This window comes from Plecotus auritus (assembly GCF_963455305.1).
Source record: "Plecotus auritus genome assembly, chromosome: X".
Taxonomy (NCBI): Eukaryota; Metazoa; Chordata; class Mammalia; order Chiroptera; family Vespertilionidae; genus Plecotus; species Plecotus auritus.
Window position 1 is genome coordinate 16,672,430 of NC_137784.1, and position 17,460 is coordinate 16,689,889.

General features: G+C 45.5%; 1 protein-coding gene across 4 annotated transcripts in view; it reads right to left on the minus strand.

The window, feature by feature from the left end:
• PCYT1B (phosphate cytidylyltransferase 1B, choline) overlaps window positions 1-17,460 on the minus strand; it is a 93,747-nt gene that overhangs the window by 16,453 nt on the left and 59,834 nt on the right. For 3 of the 4 annotated variants that reach the window (XM_080651936.1, XM_080651938.1, XM_080651935.1), the window contains 3 exons: window positions 16,777-16,855; window positions 9,047-9,189; window positions 5,359-5,547 (listed from right to left, as the gene is read on the minus strand). In XM_080651936.1, coding sequence (XP_080508062.1) covers window positions 5,359-5,547; window positions 9,047-9,189; window positions 16,777-16,855 — 411 coding nt within the window. The remainder of the gene's footprint in view (window positions 1-5,358; window positions 5,548-9,046; window positions 9,190-16,776; window positions 16,856-17,460) is intronic. The other variant, XM_080651937.1, reaches the window with a different exon arrangement.

Consider the following 17,460-nt stretch of genomic DNA (forward strand, 5'->3'; position numbering starts at 1 on the left):
AGACCTTCCGGACAAAGCCATGGTGGCGGGGCCAAGGCAGAGGTGGTTAAAGGCAATCACGCCAGCAGGAGAGAGCATTTGGGAGCAATCAGGCCATCAGGGGAGAGCAGTTAGGGGGATCAGGCCAGCAGGGGAGGGCAGTTGGGGGTGATCAGGCCAGCGGGGGGGGGCAGTTGGGGGTGATCAGGCTGGCAGGGGAGGACAGTTGGGGTGATCAGGCTGGCAGGCAGAGTGGTTAGGGGCAATCAAGCAGGCAGACAAGCAGTTAGGAGCCAGTGGTCCTGGATTGTGAGAGGGATGTCCGATTGTGGGATCGGGCCTAAACCAGCAGTTGGACATCCCCCCAGGGGTCCTAGATTAGAGAGATTGCAGGCCGGGCTGAGGGAACCCCCCACTGTGCATGAATTTCATGCACTGGGCCTCTAGTTTATTTTATAAGTGGAAACTTGTGCTTTTTGATTCCCTTCACTCATTTTACCCACCCTTCCACCCCCAGCACCTAGCTACCACCAATGGACCTCCCATCAGATAAATCTGTTTTTTCTAAAACACAACATCAGTCCTTTTTTTTTTTTTTAAGGTAATCTCATATGTCAGATGGCAAAGGCCTGTTTGGTTGGCCAACTGATTAAATTGGGGTAGAGGGAGTTTGTGGTTCAGGATGAACTAGAAATTTGCACTTAAGGTCATTGTTTCCTGGTGCTCCAAGGAAAGGGTCTACATTCATATGGTAAGATAGAATAGACCCACTTTCACTTCAAACCGGAAATGATTCTCTGTGTTCAGTCAATGAAGGAATATAGTGGAAGATCATTCCAAATAATACATGTGTTTAAAAAACAGCACATGTGGTTGGGGCACTAATGTTTAAGTAGAATGTGTCTGCTCTGGATTCAGATACTTCAAACAAAAAACAACTTTGACTAGGAAGGCCCTATCCCAAAACCTAACTGAAAGCTGATTCAGCCTACCTCAGTCCTGGCTCCTTGCCACTTAATACCTCGGAAGTGAATGGTGTCGCCTCCACCATGGCAACAAAACTTCAAAATTTAACTTCTTTAAAGCCCCTCCTTTGATAGTGTCTTTCAAAGAGACACCCCCTTCCAAGAGAGGTAATACCAAATCTCTGTTGGGAAAGCTTCACTTTGGCACTATGCTTGGGTTACAGGCTGTCTTTTGAGTATGTCAAGAGGTTACAAGAATCAAGCACATACAGTCATGTATCACTTAACGACAAGGATGCATTCTGAGAAATGGCATGGGCAAGTTCATCATTGTGTAGACATCATAGAGTGCACTTATACAAACCTAGATGGTGTAGCTTACTACACCTAGGCCCTATGGGATAGCCCAGGGGTGGGGAACCTTTTTTCTGCCAAGGGCCATTTGGATATTTATAACATCATTCACAGGCCATACAAAATGATCAACTTAAAAATTAGCCTGCTCTATTTGGTCAAACATTTCATTAACTCACCCCTAATGCCTTGGCAGGGCCAGGCCAAATGATTTCTCAGGCCTTATACGGCCCACAGGCTGGATGTTCTCCCCCTCCCCCCACCACCGCTGGTATAGCCTATTGCTCCTAGGCTACAGGCCTGTACAGCACGTTACAACAAAACACCAGAGTAAATCGAGTTCAAGAGGAAATAATGTAATCAAGAGACCCAGTAGACATGAGATGTATGAAGCTGCTGCTGGTGTAACACAGCATATGTCTATAGCAAATTTTATAAATAGAACAACTATCAACTACTGACAAAAGTATAGTATAGCAAATATATAAACCAGTAACATAGTCCTCTATTACCGTTGTCAAGTATGATGTACTGTACTTAATTGTATGTGCTATGCTCTTATGGGACTGGCAGCATCATAGTTTGTTTATACTAGCATTGCCACAAACTCAAGAGTAATGTGTTATACTACAACTACAGGCCCGGTGCACGAATTCATGCATGGGTGGGGTCCCTCAGCCTGGCCGGTGATCGGGGCCGATCGGGGCCAATCGGGGCCATCTTGCCCAGTCCCGATGGGGGCCGATCGAGACCTGCCAGCCGGGGGGAGGGACTGTGAGAGGTTGGCTGGCCACGGGAGGTTGTCTGTGAGAGTGCACAGACCACCAGGGGGCAGCTCCTGCATTGAGCGTCTGCCCCCTTGTGGTCAGTGCATGTCATAGTGACCGGTCGTTTGGTCATTTGGTCGCTTAGGCTTTTATATATATAGACTAGAGGCCTGGTGCACGAATTTGTGCATGGGTGGGGTCCCTTGGCTGGCTGGCGATTGGGCCCGTTTGGGACATCTTGCCTAGTCCTGATCGGGGCCATCAGGGTTGGCCAGCCTGGGGGAGGGACTCCAATCAGGGAGGGACTGCGGGAGATTGGCTGTGGGAGTGCACTGACCACCAGGGGGCAGCTCCTGCATTGAGCATCTGCTCTCTGGTGGTCAGTGCGCATCATAGCAACCCATTAACTGGTTCGGTTGTTCGGTCACTTAGGCTTTTATATATATAGATGGCTATGACATCACTAGGTGATAGTAATTTTTCAGCTCCATTATAATCTTATGAGACCACCATCATATACGTGGTCCATCTTTGACTGAAACATCTTTATGTGGTGCATGACTATACTTAAATAAATAGGGTGGTAGGTGATGAGATTGAAAAATGCTATCTTGGGCTCTGATAATCCACTAATGAGACTGAATAAATGGGAACAGATAGTATATTCTAGTGATTGAGAAGCTGATTGCCTGTTCAAATCCTCAAATGCAATTGTGGTAGCCATCTGCCAAGATGGCCCCACCACCTCCTAGTATTCATATCCTTGTGTATTGTCCTCTCCAAATATACCAGGATTAGTCTATTAGTCCTATGAGGGCCAATCAAACCAGGTCTGCCTGCTAAATTTTTTTTTTAAATATATTTTATTGATTTTTTACAGAGAGGAAGGAAGAGGGATAGATAGTCAGAAACATCGATGAGAGAGAAACATCGATCAGCTGCCTCTTGCACACCCCCCACTGGGGATGTGCCCGCAACCAAGTCACATGCCCCTGACCGGAATCGAACCTGGGACCCTTCAGTCCGCAGGCTGACGCTCTATCCACTGAGCCAAACCGGTTTTGGCTGCCTGCTAAATTTGATCCATCAAAGATCAAGTTGTAACCAAGCTTTGTATCCAGAACTATATGTATTTGTATATATTGATCATATAGGTCAATATAGATCGATGTAGATATGCAAGATTCTAGCCACGGCATATCCTTTGCAAATGCCGGAAGGTTCTATGAATTTTGTAACCTAAATCCTTCTATTTTTTGCCTTTTCAAGTTTGGGTTATTTGTATCAGTACTGTATTTTCAGATAATGCAGGTCCTCTATTTTAAGAAATGAGTTCCAGTCCCAAATTCACAAATAAAGAATTATTATAGTAATAGCATATTCATGAAAAGCAAATTACTTATCTTGGCATTTAACATCCTTGTAACTATTCCTGTACTTTTAATGTCAACAGAAAAAAAGTAATGTCTAAGTCTGGCTGATACAGTAAATTAATGTTAATAACAGTTTTGACACTAATAGCAAGTTTTAAAAAGGAAAACCTCCAGTCTCTAAGCTGGGTTTCCTTTACTTAAAAATCACCTCAGCTCGCTGTCACCTGACCCCCGACCCCAGAACAATTCCAGCTACTATTCACCTTCATTGGGAGCCTGAAACGACTAGGATCTACACAGTTTCCACGAAATGATATTCCTTCCCTGCCTTTGCTCACTCCATATGAAGAAAACACCCACCCCCTTGAGTCGCAACACCAGAGCTTCTCAGCAGACACATTTCTGAGTCCCTATAAGCACGTGGATACCTACATGGTTTCATTAACACACCGCTAGCTGTTTCTTCAGCGTCTGAAGATCAGTTGTGAAAAAGTGAACCATTAAGTTACACACTAGGTTAATAGGAAACTTCAGACTTTATGTTATGGAGACCATGGAACGCCAGAGAACAGGGTGTGCACTTTATCCTCATGTGTTTCCCCAGTACTGTGCACACACAAGGACATTCATACGGTCCCACGAATTCAACTGACCTGAGCAAAAATGTTAACATGCCCAGGGGAAAAGTAAAAGGAACCCAGCCTTTGGCTCCTCCACTCTTGCCATCTCTTTCTGGAGGCCAACAAGGGTTAAAGCAGCCCCGTGCAGATTCAGCCAACAGGACATGGTTGGCCTGAGATAACCTCCCTTTATAATCACTTAGAAACCACTAGGCTTTCAGCAAAGCGTCTCTTTCCCATTTCTCACACGTTGTTCTTTTTCTATTACTAATTGAGTGTTTTACTTTTAGATAATCCTCTAATGAACCAGCTCAAATGAGCAGAGAGGCAGGAGTGACAACCCATCAATAAAATAATTAAACCGAAGTGGATTTTGTTAGAGACTTCTCATGTCATAATAGGAAATCTAGGCTACTTAAAATCAGGGAAATGAAATGGAATCATTTATTTTTGTTTTAAAAGGAAGTTAGCTGTAAAAGTATCTCTTTCATAGAACCCTCATTAACTCTGCTGACAATGTTGGTTATTTACTCTGGAAGTGCACATACAATAGAAAATACCAAGGGAGTTCAAGATGGTTTCCAGAATTTTCTTTTCCCTTCTCATATATTTCATTCAGAATTTTCTATAGTATTTAGGCAAGAGACCCTTGACATTTTCTCTCTGTTTTAAGAGTCATATTGTGGCATCAGTGCCCAAAGACTTTTGTGCCAACATATACATGCCATGGAAAAAACAGGAGGGGGAAAAAAGAGAAAAAAAAAACACAGGGAAATCAGGGCATGATGGGTATAGATGCAGGGCCAAATCCTACCTCTTCTCTCCCTTCCAACGAATGAAAGAGGAGAGTTTCTGGTAAGAAAAGCTGACTTAGGCAGCTGTTTCGTTTGCACCCTCCTCCCCTGGTTGATCCAAGAGCCGGTTAGCCTTGTCTTACAACACAAGTTCCATGATGCCACTGACTCAGTTCACCTTTATCATCAAGCTTTGGATCACCTCCCACTGGGAACCTGAGATGAGCTACAGAACCAACCTCTGCAGTAATTACACTCAATGACTACCAAATGGCTTTAAGCTCTGGACAAGAGCTGGCTTTGGGTACTATTGGGTACTATATTGAGGGGTAAAGCAGGAACTAAATAAGGAAGTGACATGAACTTGAAGTCACTCAGGCTGATTGATGCCCAAAGTGGAGGCCACATATTGGACTGAGATAAGGGACACCCTTGAGTAGTTACGTGAGAAAGAAGATACACTGAAAACACCCATCATCGCGGGGCCAAGTGAAATAATTACATACCCATGCTCCATCTGGCCCAAACAGTTCTAAGAAGTTGCCAATGAATTCCCTTGACTTCTCTTCCCACTTTTGAATTAGATCATGACTCTTTTCTTCCACTCTGTTAACAAATTCCTTCGATCTTTCCTCCACATTCTTAACTTTTTCTTTCATCTTGTCTACCTGGTTTTGAAAGCGGTATTTCTTCTCCTGGTTAAAAAGTAGAGGAGGGGAAAAATGGATTTATCGGAGAGGGCATGAGAGAGATCCGTCATTCACAGTAATGGTTATATTTTATTTCAACTTGTGTTCCTAATCTGAAGAGTCAGGATGTTACTATTTCCCAAGAGCTGGATTGATGGGAAGGCACATCTCTGATTAGAAAAGTCACTTGTCACCCTGGCCAGTTTGGCTCAGTGGATAGAGCATTGGCCTGCAGATTGAAGGGTCCCGGGTTCAATTCCGGTCAAGGGCATGTACCTCGGTTGCAGGCTCCTCCCTGACCCAGGACCTGATCAGGGCACGTGCAAGAGGCAACCAATCGATGTGTTTCTCTCATATGGATATTTCTCTCTGTCTTTCCCTCTCTCTAAAAATCAATGGAAAAATATCCTCAAGTGAGGATTTAAAAAAAGAAAAAGAAAAGGCACTTATCATTAGTCTTGCTGGATATGTACAAGTGAAGTACAACTGGTTTTAATAGTCTCTTTTTTGTAAATGTCTTAGTTGAATTCACTTATGTAAGAGAAGAACAAAAATATATATTTGCTCTTTATTATGGGTAGATATTGGGCAAATACACCCCCCCCAATTCTGCTGGGACTTAGCCAAAGTATAAATGAACATAGAATGGCCCCTCAGAGGCTTCCTGAGTCTTCCGTTTTACTGAGACGTTTTGTTAAAACCAATATGGATTGAAAAAGTGGGTCATTTGCTGGGCCTTAGAATCCGCGTGTTATGCTAAACTTCTCATTGTAATGGTATTTTCCATTAAGCTAACTGAACTGCATTGATTTCCTTGGTGGTGAAGAATTCTCTTATCCTGATAGCTTCTTTTGACTGGGACTTTGTCTTACAGCCTTTATGCAGCAGTGCTAATATCTGTATGCCTGGAAGGCATTGTATGTTAAGCAAGTCACATGGCACCTCTAAGCCTCAGTTTCCTCATCTGTGAAATGGGATCATTATCCCTACCCTATAGGGTTGCTGCAACAATTAGATAAACTAATGCAAGAATGCGCTTTGGCACAGCCTGGCATTTAGTAAAAGCTCAGTGTGTGTTGTCTGTTTCATCGCTATTAAGTGGCATAGGCATTTAATCCTGTTACCCGATGAGAGTGGTATGAAAACCACGAAAATAACATGAGACAGAGGTTTCTCCCCTCCATGAAATCATCATATGTTTTCTCCTAAATAGGTAATAAGCTTTTTCATTTTTCTTCACTACACGGGACTGCAGTTCATATTTCAGATTTTCTCGAGGCACCTGCACTATTGCAAAACTGGGTCAGGATTCCCTGATTTAGACTTTCCAAACTTCACTGCAGCCTCAGGGTGGGGCGTGAGCTATACGTGCTGCCACTCAGCTATATATATATATATATATATATATATATATATATATATATATATATAGTTGACTTCAGAAAGGAAGAGAGGGACAGAAATACCAATGATGAGAGAGAATCATTGATTGGCTGCCTCCTGCACAACCCACACTGGGGATCGAGGCCAAAACCTGGTCATGTGCCCTGACCAGGAATCAAACCGTGACCTCCTGGTTCATGGGTCGACGCTCAACCACTGAGCCATGTCAGCTGGGCCACTCAGCTATTTTTACTATATGGTTATTATAACAGCTCTCAGGGGCAGCACAGAGTAGTAGAATGAGCACTGGATCGGGAGTCACAAGGCTGGGAGGCTGCTGCAGCCTCCACCTCTACTTTGCTGAGGGGCCTTGGCCAGGTACCCTCGGAGCTCAGCTTTCCTCATTCCTACATGGAGGGACTTGGACAGGGTGACTGACCCTCGGCAGGTCCCAGCCACCTCTCGGGTTCTGTGACTCATCTACACGCCCCTCCAACACATTTGACTCTCTCTCCAGGCTGCAGCCAGGTTTGTTGTCACAGAAAAAGGCACGAGAGCGTCCATGCTGATTGCACGGTTCCCTGAGCTCAGGGGCTTATCCAAAGGCCGCTTAAAGAGCGTGAGCAAGAACTTTTGGAAACGGCTCCACATGCTTGGATGGTTGACTGAATTCAGTTTAAGAGATCAGTTGAATTCCTTGAAAGAACCGGGGCTTAATTCCCTGTGAGACACCAATCGCGGTGACTGAATTCTTCTCAGCCACTTATTTCTGGTGCCACTTGAAGCTGACGTTTTCCACTTTGTTGCCCGGCTTGCATGAAGCCACAGAGCCTGGCCCACCAACCCCCCCCTCCACCCCCGTCTTGCGGGGACAACTAATAATCCCCGATTTACAATGAATGAGCCCCTCCTCGTTGTGAAGGTACCAGTGACCAATCTGTGTAAGCTGCTGGATAATTATGGCGGCGCGTAATTCTAAGCATCTAGTTTTATAGAAAAATCCCTCGTTGAAAATACAGTATCTATTTGGGGTCGGGGGGGTGAAATTCTGGATGGATGGAGAGTTCTTGTTTTAATCAACTGCCTGGGCTCCTTGGAGTCTAGGCTAATACAGTTGTCCAGACTCGCTACCATCACCTCCAGCAACTGGGCTGCCCTCTGCTTTTGAACAGTTTGTTTTGCTTGTTTTAAAGATTGTTTCAACAGCTACTCTATTATTAAGCTAACAGCAGCTCTGTGCGAACAATATGGCAGAAATGCCCAAGGAAGCCAAAGACTTTAGGCTTTATTTAAGCAGCTGTAATTTCTCTGGACAAGAAAAAACTGTTTTTAAGGTGTCTAGTGAGCATCTGTGAGGCTTTACTAAAATGAAAATTTAAAAATGTTAGAACAAGAAAGCATTTTCTCTGGGTTTAGCTTTCCATCCCCTCTGCCCTCCTTCCTTCCCTTTGAGCAGAAGAGAACTATTGTTGTTGCTGTTGTTAATCCTCACCCGAGGATATATTTCCATTGATTTTTAGAGAGAGTGAAGGGACGGGGAGAGACAGAGAGAGAAACATCAATGTGAGAGAGACACATCAATCGATTGCCTTCTGCCTGGCCCCCGACCGGGGCTGGGGATCGAGTCTGCAACCAAGGTACGTGCCCTTGACCAGAATCGAACCCAGGACACTTCAGTCCAAGGGCCAACCCTCTATCCATTGAGCCAAACCGGCTAGGGTCAGAAGAAAACTCTTGCTTTTCATGAGAGCAGATCTCCCAGAAACCGTTGGCCCAGGTCTGAGAACTCTAAAGAGGAACATTAAGGGGAGGGGAGGGGAGGGGAGGGGAGGGGAGGGAAGGGGAGGGGAGGGGAGGGGAGGGGAGGGGAGGGAGGCAGTTCCTTTATAAAATGTGGGGCTCACTACCTGTGTGCCTTGGTTGACTTATGTTACCCCTTTGAACATTGGTTTCTCCATCTGTAAAATGGGGATGGTAATACATCATTGGGTTGCTATGTGGATTGAATGAGACCATGAATGTAAAACATCAAGAACACTGCGTGGCATATACTAAGTGCTCAATAAATGGCGACAGCGGTGTGCTTTGGTGGCCTTCAGAGGGTACGAAGTGGCACACTTACATTTATGAAGCTGACATTCAGTTCCTTCGCTGTGTACCCTCTCTGGAGGTTGCGACGGGCATAAACATCATAGTCCCGGACAATTCTGGTGATGATATCTGATGTCGAGATGCCTTCTGTTCTCTGAGTTGGAACGAACATTCCTGTTCAGATAGGAAAGGGGAGATGACGAGAAAAAAGTAAGAGGGACTCGGTTGACCCATCTTCTTTACTCCTCCTTTGCAGGGCAAAGCTGCAGCTCCTGCTGTGCCAGTGAGGCTTTCCCATCTGGCCCAGCTGACTTCCAGGCTCAGGTCTGCATGCTCCTGTTCCACCATTAACACGGAGTGTTCATCATCCTAGACCTGGATGCACCATGCACTCACCCAGCTCCTAGCATATGCTCATGCCCAGCCCTTCCTTTCGGCCTTGGATCCTCCTTCCCCGCTCACATCAGCCACAGCATTCCTCCTCATCCTGCAACATCCAGCTTCATGGTTATGCCTCTGGGAAGTCTTGACTGACACCACTGGGCAGAATCCTCAACGTCTGGGACATGCAATGAGTATGGTGCGCCCTGCAACTGCATAGCACATCTTCCAATAACGAAAGTGTTTTCAATGTCTGTCTTCTTGTAGAAAGAGGACATTCTGAAAGCGCACATTATGCCTTGACTGTTTTTGCATCCCCAGCACCAAGATCAGTGCCCCTGTGTCTAGCACATGGCAGGTTGCTCAAGAAATGCAAATTAAATGAGTAAATGAAGAGAGAATAAAACTGAGTCAATGAATTAGTCAGATCATGGCAACTCCCCTTCTTCCCCAAGGAAGTCTGTGTCATGTTATACTGAAGGAAAAGAAGAAAAAGTGTTCTATTTTTGTTTTCTCTGATCTAAAGACATGTTTGTGGGGTGCTAGATGATTTTATCTCCCTAAGACTGTTCTACTCTGGATGGTGATATCCCCACTCAAAGGCCCTTTCATTTAGAATACATGGGACTGAGTAAAAAAAAAAAAAAAAAAAGCAGAGGATGCCAAATTGCAATAGAACTTCCTTAAAGTCCTCAGCTATATGTGGGTATACCAATACAGGGCTAAAAAGAGGTCACAAATGTTATCAAAGACAAGAATCTGGTTTGTGCTTACAGGTGTCAACTGAAATGCTGTGTTGGCCATTGAGATCTTTCTACCCAGTATGATTATGGCTACTCAGTCAGAGACGCCAGGCATGGGATGACATGATGGACGGAGCCTAGGGACCATGATGCTGGCTTCTTGGTTTGTAGACTTGGGCAAGTTTCTTAAGCCTAAGAAGGCAAGTTACTTAACCTCAGTCTCCAAAGCTGAGAAACGAGGTGGCTAGATAAGATGACCTTGGGCTCATCCATGCCACTTCCCTCTCCCTCACTCCTTATCCCCAATTTCCTTCCAATCACCAATCTACGTTGTAAATGTCTCCCCAACTGATGCAATTTTCTCCATTCTCCAATTCTAAACCAATCTAATGCCATCATTTGCCAAGATCACAGCAAGAGCCTCAATACCACTCTTCAGCGATGTCATGTTTTTGGTCCCCTCAGTTAGCTCTCCCTATAGCAAGAGCTCAGAGCAGTCTTTCAAAATGCAAGTCATATGCCTACCCAACACGCTTCATTGGCTTTCTACTGTCCTCTGTATTTAATATGTTTTTATTTATTTCAGAGAGGAAGGGAGAGGGAGAGATAGAAACATCAATGATGAGAGAGAATCATGGATCGGCTGCCTCCTGTATGCCCCACACTAGGGATCAAGCCTGCAACCCGGGCATGTGCCCTGACCGGGAATCGAACCGTGACCTGCTGGTTCATAGGTTGATGCTCAACCACTGAACCATGCTGGCCAGGCTACTGTCCTCTGAATTTAGATTCAAATCCTTAACCTGGACCTGCAGCAGCTTGCATTATCTCTTCCCTGTGCTTTCCTCCAGTCTCATCTCAGATGCTCTCCACCTCCTTCACTCCCTAAGCCAAGTCCCTGTGCTACACAGGGGCAGGGGGCACCATTCTCATTGTAGTCCATGGCACTGGGCAACAGTCTGGCCCTGCCTTGGTCCAGCCACACTGAACTTCAGTGTCCTGAAAGGGCTGGCCCCCCTCTCTTTACTCTGCCACAAACACACTCCACCTGGTTAATTCTTGGTCATCCATTGGGTTTCACCTTTAGCGTCACTTCCTCAAGGAAATCTCTCAACCCCTGACTGGATCTTCCTGTTCGTTATTACCCTACCAAGGTCCAACTAACTGCTCTTTTCCTTCAGATATTCCAAGGTCTTTATAAAACAACTTGTTCAATAACTGCCTTCACGACTTGACTATAAGCTACATGAGGAAAGGAGCTGCTCGTGTCTCATTCTCTTCTATAGTCTCAGCACCAGGTGACAATTGGGCACTTATAGGGACATTTGGTGAATGAGTGACTAGATGAATATTGATCTCTAAATGCCTTTCCAAATGCAGTGTTCTCTGAATCTATCAAGTTGGGGGGGAGGAGTGAATTTTCTAGTCTTCTGGCCCATCCCAGGGTGTCCCTTTGGAGCTTTCTTTGGAGATCATCTGCATGTTCACAGTATCAGCAGCAGGGTGGCACTGCTGATGTTAAAGACAACGCATCCAGTTTCTAATATTCTGTGGCTCAGAGGACAGAGTTGGGGTTCCAACTAGACCAAAAACGTCCTTTATCACCTTCTAAAAAGGTGGACTCCAGAAAACCAATTGGAAGGCGGAGGATGCAAACATCTAAATGCGTGGATATAAACAGCACTCAAGTGACCCAGCTGTGCAGGGTGCTTTGGTGGGTGGGGAACTCTGAGTTGTCCCAAAGCAGGAAGAGGGGACCTGAAAGAACACCTTGCTCAGAGCATCTTCTGGTGAGAAGTATGTGCCATCTTTCAGCAGACAGATATTTCACTCTGACCCTACCTGCTGAAATGTTAAGATCCTCTAGCTATTCATGGACTTGAACACATACTTAGACACTGGTGCCATGAACTCACCCTTTCTTTGAAGCTACAGGATGAGGTCTCTGTGGCTGAGGAACTAAAAGTTGGCTTTGGGGAGAGATTTGCTTTGGCTGGTTGGGAGGTAGGTCTCTGAAAGAAGCCAAGCCCTCTGCTGATATAATGAGGCACCCGGCTTCCTCCACATCCTAATTATTGCTCTGCTAAAAATATTCAGTAATGAGTATGATCAGAGAACCTTTTTTATCATGCTTTTCAGAATCGCGGCGTTTGGTTATGGAGCTATTTTAAGCAGCAGCAAAGCACATGTTAATGAAGGAAACTTTCAACAGTAGTAGGCAATATTCGAATGATGATGATGTGGACCTTACAGTCTACTTCATTTAAGCCCCATCTTTTAATCCAGCTTTGCTGCAGGATTTTGACACGTAGCTTTGATAAGCAGAGAACTGTAAACTTTCATTCACACCCTTGATACCTCTGGCTTCATTTAACGTGATTTCTGACATTCAAAGTATACCTCAAGTATAAAAACCAAATGTGGAGGCTTAGGCCATTTCTGAGCATCTTTCTCCCACAGTGAATACGCTGGCCTCCTCTACCTGGACCCTAAATGGATCTCTGCTGTGGGTCTTCATTGGTGAGGACTCAACAGAGCAGATCAATGAATCACAAGAATGGGTCCCTGTGCATATGAAAAGTCACACATAGGCTTATGCCTGTGCTCCCAGTGCCATCTGACTATTCGATTTGGAGATGAGAATTGTGGTGAATGAAACATGAGCACAGTTCCCATCCCTTGAAATCTGGGCTGGCCTTAGTGACTTGCTTATAACAAATTGACTGTAGTATAAATCAGCAGTCGCCAACTGGTGGTCTGTGGGGTCCGAAAGGTTGGCGACCGCTGGTATAAATGACACCAAGTGACTTCCAGGGCTAGGGCAGAAGTTGGTGGCTTCTATCAATATGGCAAGCCCTCTGGATGCCTCCTCTTAGGACGCACACTCTTAGAACCCAGTCACCGTGCTCTGAGAAGCCCATACGACACAGAAGGGCCATGTGTAGGTGCTCCAAGGTCAAGCCCAACTGAACTCCCTGTGGGCAGCCAGCACCTGCTGCCAGCAACAGTTGGGCCTTTAGATAACTGCAGCCCCAGCCAACATCTGACAACAATCGTTTGGGACACCCCAGCCAAACCTTCCACTCTTTTAACTCACTAACTGGGGGAGTCATTTCTCATGCAACAATACGGTGCTGGATAGCATAGCGTTAGAAAAACATTGCAGCTGTCCCTACACCTAAATAGCTGGAGTTGAGGTTTGACTCCCTAAAATCGGGAAAGCAACTTTTCTTAGCTCACTAGCGGTCGTCCACCCAGAAGGAAAACCACCACCACCGTGTACTCTAGACAGTAGCTGAGGAACTGTCACCCTGGGAAATGTTGATTCAATTAATCCTGGGGGTGATCCGGGGTGAACCAGAATCCCTGGTCTGGAGTCTCGCTACTCTAGGTGAGGTCTATAGACCTGCAGTTTCGAACAACCTGGGAGCTCATTGGAAATGGGGATCTTGGGTCCCACCAGGCCCACTGAATCCAAACCTGCCCTTTGAAAGGATCCTGCAGGGATCTGGAGGCACATTTCCAGTGGACAAGCACGGGTCTCTCTCAGGTCCTTCAGAGCAGCGCTAGAGATGGAGCAGCTGGCTCACAGCTCAGATCTTACAAAGACTTAACCTGATGTAAGTGATGCCCCAGTCAGTTCCTCCCCCTCCCAGACCTGTTCCTTGCAAGTCCGACGTGTATGGGGCTTCCTTTCTTAGAACTCCTTACAAACAAGATCAGGCCTCCCATTCTTACCCAATGCTCCTGACCACTGAGGGAGCCCTTTCTAAGAGCAGGGACAGAACTGACCCCCAGCCTCGCTGGGGGTGACCTGGAGCTTCCCCACCTCCAGAGAAGGTAGGTGGAGCTATGAATCCAGGAGACTGCATTTCGCCTCTAAAACAGGCTCTTGTGAAAGCTCTTTGCAAAAAGAATACGTATGAAAGGTAAGGCCTTCACCGGAAAGGGCCAGGCTTTGAGGAGTACAAAAAGGGTTTTCTAAATTCCAGAAGTGTCCCTTTAATTGTTAAGACCAAAGGCAGAGTGGACTCAGGTCCAGAATGTTTTACCATAAGCCCAAGAGTGGGGAAGACATGAAATTGAAAGGGGGCAGTTTCCTGTCTCCAGGAAGAAGAAACACCCCTCCTGGTGCTGAGGGAAAGAGCCCAGAGAGGGATGAGGAGGCAGGCAGCAAAGCCAGAGAATGTGAGCGGGACCTGTCCCTCGCCCCCCACTCAGGTTCACAACCCTGGAACTGTCACCCTGAGAAATGTTGATTCAATGAATCCTGGGGTAACCCTAGATGAACCAGAATCCCCGGTCTAGATTCTTAATACTCTAGGTGAGGCCTATAGACCTGCAGTTTCTAACAACCTGGTGGTTCTCAGGGGCAGGGAAGAGACCCCCGAGAAAGCCCAGAGCAGAGGAGCTGGGACCCTGTTTACCTCCAAGAACTTTGGGAGGAAATGTTCTCACAGAGGCCCCATGCCAATGTGGGGATGGTGGGACCAACACGGGTTCAGTGCCAATGGCCCCCAGGAACAGGGAAGGTGGCCCTGATGGCAAATGTCAGCCATGGAGATAGCTGCAGTGTAATGTGGGGTGTATTAGACTTCTTGAAATCCTTAAGTAAAGCACCTGGCAATTCACAAGAGCATCGGCATCATGCCAGATAATGACTTAATGCACGTAGGACGGTATACAGGGATGCCCCTATAGCACCTGTCTATAGATGAGATGTATGATAGAAAGTAAAACAGCAGAAAATAAACCAAGACATTAAACATCTACCTCTGCACCTACCTTCAGCTAAAATAACCAATTCCAGCCCACCTCTTCCTTACTCTTCTCTGTTCCTAGATTCTCATACAGCCATAGGCTGACGGGAGGTTTATGGAAGGTGGTCTGATGAAGGACAGGAGGTGGGGAAGCTGAATAATGCAGATGACTATACTACCCCCTCCATCTCAGATAGCTCTATTTTTTAGGGTCAGAAAAGCCATCTGACCCTGTAAGAGGATAGAAGTAATTGCCTTTTCTCCATCTGTCTTTTTAAGTAATCCAAATGGATATAATCTGGGGAGGCAGGGGAGTTTAAAAATCCCAGCAGACTTTTAATTCTTGGGAGATTATCTACAAGTCTGTGACACTGACTAAAAACCTCAGCTCAGAAAAATGACAAGGACTGGATAGTGAGCATACGGCAGAGACTATTTTCCATTCTCCACTTGCCCAGAAGAACACCTACAACTTGTGATTTATATTCTCTTGCCTGTTGTAATTAGACAAGAAAAATGCAAATTCATAGATATAATTTGAAAGATCTTTCATTCAGATCACAGTAATTTTTGAAACAAGTCAAATGGCCAGCCCTCATGTCTCTCACTGAGATTCTGCTGGGCTGTGAGACTATGATGGTTTAGAGTATTGTAGGCACTTTATTGCCTTGGTCTGGAACCAAAACTGAAATATCTCCGACGTATGCCGGTAATTCTGTGGTCAGCATCTCCTTCAATAAAGGAGTGTGTGAGGGACTGAGAGCCAAGATATCCATGAAAAGCAAACAAATTGGATGCAACAATGATCTAGTACAGCCGTGGGCAAACTACGGCCCGCGGGCTGGATCCGGCCCGTTCAGCTGTTCTAACCGGCCCACGGAGCCGAAAGAGCGGAGGGTTCTCTTGCTCTCCCCTCCGCTCCTTTACTTTGAATTTATATTAGTTCACACAAACACTCCTTCCATGCTTTTGTTCCGGCCCTCCGGTCCAGTTTAAGAACCCATTGTGGCCCTCGAGTCAAAAAGTTTGCCCACCCCTGATAGCATAGCAGTAGGAAGAGAGAAGTTGATGAAGGAATTAACTCCAGGGTGTCTGCAGTAGAAGGAAACCCATCTCCCCATCCCCCCAATAACTCCCTTGAGTTGACCAGAGTCTCTGACCTTAACAGAAAGGCTCAGTGACAAATGGGACAACTTTCAAAGCTCAGGCACTGTGTCTGCCCTCCACAAAACACTTGACAGGTTTGGCTAGAAAATACAGGGTGTCCCCCAAAATGTATCCACACTTTAACAGCTGCTAGCTCGGTTTTAAAAATCAAATGTATTTAATAAGCACTGCTTTTATAATTATTCAAAGTGTGTGCATACAACTTTTTTGAGACATCCTATATTTTACTGGGTTCTACAAAACTTATCCATGCTTTCTGTCCTCTGCATGTGGTACTCTGAGGATATTATTGTCATGTGACAAGATGATATACGGCAGGACTGACTTTGCAGACAAGGAGTCCAGATGGTTAATTAGCCAGTTATCTGTCGTCTTCTGGAAGGAACTTTCTTGGGAGGATAACATAATTTCATTGTGAGGACTTCATCGTGAATGAGGAAAATGATTGCCCTTTACACCATCGGATCCTGTGAGTTTTAGTCTGATGAGGCCTTAAACCGGAAGTTGAGTACTTTGGGGCTCAGGTTAATTCCTATATAAATACCTAATTGGTGTCTGCACCATTTAGCACATGTGAACAGAGGCTTGTAAAGGCTACTTGGGAGACCTCTGAAATTCCAACTTGTGTGTCTATACTGGAGGCCTATGCCGATGACACACTAAACCGGATTATTGTGCCACAGTAGACACGGGAGCCCAGAACTCCTCACCTGCTTCCTTTATGTGCTTGTAAACATCATCTGAGCCAGCAGATGAGTACGGAATGTCATCATGGGCCACAAAGTCAATCTGTTAGAGAGAGAAGAGTGACGTCACCACTGGGGTGGATGTGCATGTCTGCAATTTGAAAAGGCCTTTTTGAAATAAAGCAGCTGTAATAAAGCAGTTGAAATAAGCAGTTTATACTGTGGCTTGGAATCCTTGACCGAAAGGTATTTCCAGCCGTCTCCATGTCTGTGAGATATTGGGAACTAGATTGGTTTCTCTCCTTCGCTAGTGCCCCTTTCTCCTACCTCTGACAGTAGGTTTTCTTGGCCTCCTGTTTTTCTGCCTCTAAACTGTGTCCTTCGGAGAACTCATTCATTCTTCACATTTGAGTCACCACTGCTATGATGAGGAACCCAAGTCTCCATTTCCTGTCCCATTGATGGCAATAGGCACTCACACTTAAGTGCCATCTTACACAGTACTATGGAAATGAATTTAGTCTGATGAATGGATTTAGTCTCTTTTCTCATTTGATTTTTCATAACCACACTGTGAGGTAAGTAGGAGGCATATTATTATTTCAGTTGGGACATAAGGCTGCTGAATCTGGAAAACTTATCCGATTTGCCCAAAGTCAGCCTTTTCTCTTTTACTACCCCTCGCTATCTCTTTAAAATCCATCTATC